The 7,737-nt window shown below is 46.6% G+C and overlaps 1 protein-coding gene across 1 annotated transcript; it reads right to left on the reverse strand.

Moving 5' to 3' along the window:
* Positions 1-2,327: 2,327 nt before the first annotated feature.
* On the reverse strand, positions 2,328-3,946 carry LOC123043055 (cytochrome P450 89A2). Its single transcript, XM_044465402.1, has one exon. It carries the CDS (start codon positions 3,879-3,881, stop codon positions 2,412-2,414), a length of 1,470 nt encoding a protein of 489 aa, XP_044321337.1. The 5' UTR covers positions 3,882-3,946; the 3' UTR covers positions 2,328-2,411.
* Between the last annotated feature and the right edge of the window lie 3,791 nt (positions 3,947-7,737).

Genomic DNA, 7,737 nt, shown 5'->3' on the forward strand with positions numbered 1-7,737 from the left:
ATACGTTGAGCAGTGCGCAATATAGGCATCATGTATGCAAAGATAAATTACTTAATTAGCTGATAGGGAATACTAGTAATTAAAACCTGGGATCTGTTGGAGGATGCGGTCTGGATTGGATGTACGTCTACGCTTGGCGACGACGGATGACATCTCCAGTGGAGATTGGGGAGCGGAGGTCGCCGATAAAACGGCGACTCGCGATTAGGATCACGATCCTCTTGAAGAAGCGAACTCGCGATTAGATCTGACCATCTCGGAAGGGAATAATTAGGCATCCAAACAGGCATGCGGTCAAAGCTACAGCTACGAGCTACACATCGGATGAGGAGTCGAGGAACGAGCCGCTGTGTGCCATAGGCTAGACACAGCCTGCGTCTCCATGTTCAGCCCATGTCCTAGTGCGTAGTGGGCTTAGCCTAGCTGGCTAATGTATACGTACCCTGGGTGCGGGCCCCTGCATCCTGGGGGCCCAGGGCGGCCGCCCCCTTTGCCCCCCCTCAGGGCCGGCCCTGCATAGAATGTAGAAGGGAATGGCTAGTGGTAAGTCGACTAAATTTTCAGTTATGTTCTTTTGATTTCTTTTCAGCCATGGAATGGAAAACAGGCGGTGCAGATTACTTCTTTATCCTCCAGACAACTTTCTTCTTCTCCATCCAACCGCCAGATGGACCACCGGCCGAACCGTCGACCACCACCACCCGCGGCCAGCGGCGCTCCTGCTCAGCCTCACCGCCCCGCCCACCCCTCATCCTCCTACCACCGACATGCTGCTGCCCCTGGCCATCCCTCCAGCCCCGGCAATGACCAGTTTTTTCTCCGGCGAACTTGCACCACCGCCGTGCTGCCACCCCTACCTCCCCCCTTCATCAACGATAGATGATGGGGTAGCCTCCTAGGGAGCTCCTTCCTTCACTTCGGCGAGTCAGCAGCTGCTTCTTCCTTCCCTCTGGCACCTGCTTCCTTGTAGCGAAAATCGAACAAACCAAATTGGATTTTCAGGCGACTGATGTTTAGCTATTATGAATGTGAAAAGACAAATAAAGAGTGGCTTGACAAGCAAGAATAACCATTCAAACAAGTACACATCCGATCGATCTCACATATTATAATATCTATAGGAGTAGCGTTGCATCCATCTGTATTAACTAACCTGCATCTACCCGTTATAATGACCTGACAAACCAGCAAAGGTATAGCTAAGACAGTCTGGCCATTCTGCACCATGTTGAGAATGATGTATAGGCCAATTTATAGCCCACACTTTAGAGCCTTACTTAATTCTTCGGTGTCCCACATCCTTCACGCATGTTCATACACTTGCATCATGGATAATGGATATGCATGTGATGTGTCCTATCCCTTCCCTGCCACAAGCGTGACATTAACCTAGTAAACAAAATAGAATTTACTAAGACGATCACTTTGGTTTATTTGTTGCTATTTTTATCCTTGTAGAATTAAGGATGTTTATTTTGAGAAACAAAGCTCATTTGTATACTTTGTTATAACACAATTATTATTTTCTTCTTCCTCTTCTATCACGAATTCACCTACCTCCATTGTTGACATGGTCAGATTTTAGGGTGACATGCTGACAGCTATGCCTTCTTTCGCATTGACATGACCGTCAACTCGACAAGCAGAGATTGTTGACATGGTTTCATCTGCCATCGGTGTTGTACACAACAAAACTTGAACAAGTGTATTGGAGCTAGTTTCATCTGCCACACATCATGTATCCTACTGCATAAGGTTTTGCATGGATATAAACAGGGAGCATCGCACACTATGGGGTAGCTAAGCTACAAACATTAATATATGCTTTTGTATCCAGATTGATTAATTTAAAATATCTTACTATTTATGTAAATAACATGTACATTATAGGTCCTGGATTATTTTTAAAGGTAGGAGCATGATTTAATTGGTGGATTTACAAATGTTAAAGGGAATTATAAATATGCATAACATTCATCATGCATATATTACTTTTCCCTATTGACAAAGTGTTTTTAATGGTTAACAATATTAATGATCTTCATAATAATGTTCATAAAAGAAATACCTAGCCTGCTCAAGTGCATGGGTTGAGGAATTGCTGACTTAACCACAACTATTACGGCATTAACCGATAACATAATCATGTATTCCATTTGTTCTTTATGCCGGGAACCGCCCATCACCCAAACTAGTAAAGCCTCTATCTCACCTCCGCCTACGACGTAGCGGCTTTGTTGCCTGCTCCGGTTCATTCTTGGCAAGTCCTCGCAGGCCACGCTTCGTCTTCGCTCGACACTTAGCGTGCGTACGGGGGAGGAATCGACTGACGCTCAAAAAACATTCATATGGTTCGTTATTAGCATTTAGCAAACACAGTACAACCAAGAAACACTGATCAGCCCAGCTAATTAACTAGTTTTGATCTCTGTCCTTTCAAGCTCTAGGTGAGCACGCAATGGCCGCTTCATGACAGTGAAGAACTCAACATGCGGCTGGAGATCGACAGCAAGCTCACCTTCTCCCTCCCTCCACCGGAACTCCCTCACAAGGTTGGCGGTGAAGTAGCTTAAGTGCAGCGTTGCGACACCCCTACCAGGGCACATCCTCCGACCACCGCCGAAAGGCATCATTTTGATCGTGCCGTCGGTTCCTTGGGATGCATCCTTGCAGGACAGGAACCGTTGTGGCTTGAACTCGTCAGGGTTATCCCACGCTGTCCTGTCTCGTGCTATAGCAGCCAGTGGGAAGTACACTTTTGTGCCCACTGGAATACGCTGGCCATTGTGAACCACATGATCCTCTTCCATCACCTGCCTGAACGCAAAAGACGTCGGCGGATGCAGCCGGAGTGCCTCCATGATCACAGCGTGCAGGTACTCCAGCTTCCCAAGAACAACCTCGCTGACTTCCTCGGCGTCCGCACCCACGACGGCATTGATCTCCTTCTGGACGGCCTCCTGTATGTCAGGACGCTTCACCAAGTTGGCCATGATCCACTGCAGCGCTGATGCTGTCGTTTCAGTTCCAGCACCAAGGAACTCGGAGCACATGCCGACGAGTTCACCATCGGACAGCCTTCTTCGATGCCGCCTTGGGTCCTGACTGTGGTCGTCCGGCACCTTGAGATCGATGAGCGTGTCCACATACACTGGCGTCTCGCTGGGTCGCCGGTGCCGGCCGCGACGGGAGTCGATGAGTGGTAGGTACGTCTGCTCCTGCTGCTGTCGCAGGGCGGCTAGCTTCTTCCACCGATTACGATAAATGAGCCTGGTCAGTGCGGGGAGCTTCGCGTGCGCGAACACGCGCGCCGTAGATAGGGATTTGACGAGGTCACTCTGAGCGTCGGCCATGGCACGTACGCGGTTATTGTCGATGTCGTCGCCGAAACACATGTTGGCCACCAGGCCAAACATAGCGTAGCGGATGCTCTCCGCCGCGTGAACCACGCCGTTTTTCCTCTGCTCGGCGAGGTCCACGACGAGTCCATGTAGTGCACGGCGGCGCGCTGACGCGTGCCGGTGGAGCTGCGTTGGGTGGAGGACCTCCGATGTGAGGTTGTGACGAATGGCGCGCCAGTGCTCACCGTAGGGAGCGGAGGTGATGTTCTGGTGTTGACGGCGCGAGAGGATGGCGCTGGGAGAAATGGACGGTGGGCGGTTGGAGAAGGAGCCACCGGCGCTGCCGCGCACGAGAAGGCTGTGCGCCGTCTCGGGGTCCGTGACGAAGATGCTAGCTGGCTGTGGCTTCCACACCGTGGAGAGCTCCGGTGCCAAAACCGACTTGGCCCTCGTGAGAAGGGCTTTGATTGGCGATGCATGGTGGAGGAGGAGGAAGAGGAGAGCCAAGGGAAGCAGGGTTAGGAGGAGCAAGTCTGCCATGGCTTGATGGGTTGAGCTGCGCCTGCCGTATTTACTCACGCATGGGCTTGGCACGCGGTAGTTGAGCTGCATAGATGCCATTATAATATAATTCAATCTTTGGCTGATACAGGGGATGGGACGGTCTTTATTGCACCTTTATTGCTCACCTATAGACGGTTGTGAAAATAAGTATCGCCAACTTTTGAGTAGGCGCAAAAAAATACTTTCGACTTTGGAGTAGGGTTTATTAGTCCCTCCCATATTTTAAATCAAAATTTAATCATATATTTGACTAGCAAATTGTCAATGCATGTCACAACAAATCAAATAATATTGTTGGATTCATATTTGAATGTAGTTTCCAATGATATTATTTTTTTAATGTATAGCTTAGATTTTATTAGTTCAAATCATGATTAAGAAATGACCCAAAATACGGTGACCTGTAACCAAGACATAGATAGTATAAAAAATCCTGTGCATGGACAGGCGTGAAATACTCTCTTGTCACAGTCCGGCGCGCTTCAACAATCTCTGAAACCAAAGTGATTAGCGATTAAACTGAAAAATATCATCTATGGTTATACCACGGCGCCTAACAATTGGGAAAATTAACACGTACACACATGCATGCATTTATTCTACCTCGCATACACACCTGCATGAAGAGAAATTTGTGGGATTGATTGCGGTTGTCACGCCCTAATTAATTGGGCATTAAACCAAACGTGTCTAAAATCCCTTTGGTGGTGAAAATGCATGATAATTGATATGTAAACTGACAATTTAAAGGGAGTATGGTGATTGATCGTTCGCAAGGTGCTCAACAAATAAATCTGAGCTCGTAACGTGCCAGCGAACTCCCTGATGGCCCTCATTTATTACTCGGCCCTGGCTAGATAGCCACATGCTATCATTAATGAGGTTGTTGTCATATTTGTGAAATTGCGTTACTCTCTTCTATCCACATTACTTGTCACTGCTTTACTAATACTCTCTTCGTATTGATGCATTAGGAACATTAGAGCATGATTAATAATACAACAAATTGCTAGCTATAAGATGTTGTCATATCATTTATAGCCAATTCATATAGTCACTCATACAATAAGGTTAGCTATAAGGTTGGCTATAAGATTACTATTTTTCCTCATCTTCTCTCTATCTCTTTCTTCGTATTTATTGCATCTGCCTTGAAGCACGCATATAGTTAGGCTCTTGCATGAGAGCCCACTCCGCTTACTTTTTCATGTCTCTCTACTCCATGTCGACAAAATTGCCATGTAAGCAGGCTATAAGCCTGCTATTGTACTTGCTCTTATGAAAACAAATAATCCTAAAATGCTACATTGGTTACGCCAGGGAAGAGCTGCTGAGGTAGTTTCCTTCTGCATCACGACACACTACTATTGTCGCGTCTCCAAGCTTGGGATCATTCTACAAATTAGTGGGATCATTATTACCTAGAGCTGACAATCTTCCAAACCCATTTTCAATATTATCACAACGATATTCATCATGAGGCTTAAATAAACTTTCAATATCATAAGAATAATCACCCGAATCATGATAATTGCAATAAGTAGTGGACGTATAAAAATTAGCATCCCCAAGCTTGGGGCTTTGCATATTATTAGCACAATTGACATTAATAAAATAATCGGTCTTTGTATGGGCTGAGAGGGGTTACGGGCCAAATAATTGGGCTTTGTATGCCCATGAGTTAGAGGGCCGACATCGATTAATCGGCCTAACAACCGACTAATCGGTCTAACAGACCATTTAACCGGTCTAATAGACCATTTAATCGGACTGGCATGTTAACATGATGAATAGGTGTTATTCGATTCGGCCACCTGATGAGTAGCGATTAACTAGCCAATTTACTGATTAATCGGATGAATTATAGAACAGTGCACATATCCAAATCAATTAGTGTCTTGGGAGAGCGTGGAGAGGATCAATGATCCATGATCCGTGGTCCTATTGCTCTGTCTCTCGAACTTACGGCAAGGGCCAAGAATGCCCGGCCGTGCCTCGTAATTATCTCACAGGTACCCTCCAGGTCATCCTCAGTCACAAGAGACTATCAGGAACTCAGGTCCACCTCTACTGGGGTGGTACCACCTGTCCCTTCAGTCCCACAGAAACAGTTGACGGGAACAGGTAAAGGTAAGTGTGTGTCGATAACACCAAGGAGGAATTGTAGGAATCACCCTCGATCGATTCCCACTCGATGTAACCATGAAGGTGAACTTGGAGGAATCACCCTCGGTAGGTTCACACTTGAAGAACTGCACGACAGAGTCAATATTGGGAGTGGTGAAGGAGGAATCACCCTCCATAATCCACAACCGATTAGCTACACTACAGAGATATTATCAGGAGTGCATTTCGAGGTATCACCCTCGGCACTCGATAGTATCTCTACAGAGTTGTACAACTAAGGGGGGGGGGTGCGGTGATGTGTTGGTCTCGGTACGTCCATCACATTGATCGATTCATTCGGTAATAAAGTGGGGGCAACAGGGACAAGGCGAAGGGTCACTGATGGATCACTAACGAACCTATACTAAGCATATAGGATATCAGGTAAAGTAACAACATCAGGTTACAAAAGCAGGCTATGCATCAGAATAGGAGTTATCAACAACATTAGCAAAATCAAATGCAAGCATGAGAGAGAAAGTATGGGCGATATAGGAATGATCAAGGGGCTTTTTCTTGCCTGGAAGCTCTGTGAAAAAGGGCTGATCGTCAGGTGTGTAGTCATACCTAGGACCATCGTCAGTCTCGGGGTCTACCAGAGAGGAGAGGGGGAGAAACAACAAATATAAAGCAAATAAATGCATCATGATGCATGACATGGAAATATGCTGACCTAGCGGTGATCTAACATAGTGCTACACGTTACAGACGAAGCGGAAAAACATCTAGAAATGTTTTCCCAGCGTTTGGCAGTTATCGGATAGATGAGTGGATATCATTTTTGGATTTTTTATATTTTTCTTAGAAATTTTCATATATAACTTATTTTCATTTCAGTTATATATTACTTTATATGATTTTTTGGAGTTTAAATGATTTTCCAAAAAAATTGTAATTAAGTTAATTCGAAAATACATTAAATACTAAATGTTATGATGTGCTTCATAGGCTGACATGTGGGGCAAGTCAAAGCCCAGTGAGTAGTCAACATTGGCAGTTGACTAGTGAAACTGACAAGTGGAACCCCATTGTTAGTGACTCAATAAAAATTAATAGGTTTCAATTTAACTAATTAAGCTAATTAGTTATTAGGGCCCATTTGTCAGTGTCTAATTAAATTTAACCAATTAAATTAATTAACATTTTAGTTAATTAGGTGGGTGGCCCACCAGTCAGTGACTGTGCTGCCCAGTCAGCACAGTTGACCGGGGTCAACGGGTCAGCTAGGCCCCTGGGGCCCACTGGCAGTGACACATGGGTGGGCCCCAAGCCAGCCATATCTGTGGCGGTGCTAGAGGGGTTCCAGCGACTCGATTTCAAGGTGGTGACGTGCCGTAGTTGGCCGGAATATGCGCACAGGGAGTCTCCGGCCCCGTGGGTTGGCTCGTTCAAAAGAGCAAGCGATGTCGCATTGTTTGGTGTCGGTGGGAGTGGCTGAGATGGTCGGAGTTGAGCGAAACATCATCGGCGGCGGTGGTGGCGTTCGGGTGATCTCGGGTTCGTCGCTACGGGGCACGACAAAGGCAGTGGATGGTGGCGTTGGGTTGCTAGGGAGAAGCTGAGCACGATGCTGTGCTCGGACGCGAGCAGTGGCCACGGCAGCGAGCTCTACCGCGACATTGGGTGCGGCCATGGCGGCGAGGCGAGCTATGGCGCGGAAGGATGG

The sequence above is a fragment of the Triticum aestivum genome, chromosome 2B (assembly GCF_018294505.1).
Source record: "Triticum aestivum cultivar Chinese Spring chromosome 2B, IWGSC CS RefSeq v2.1, whole genome shotgun sequence".
Lineage (NCBI taxonomy): Eukaryota > Viridiplantae > Streptophyta > Magnoliopsida > Poales > Poaceae > Triticum > Triticum aestivum.

Bases quoted from the DNA above. Each gene is read 5' to 3' on its own strand.
- LOC123043055 (XM_044465402.1), bottom strand. From the start codon at position 3,881: ATGGCAGACTTGCTCCTCCTAACCCTGCTTCCCTTGGCTCTCCTCTTC.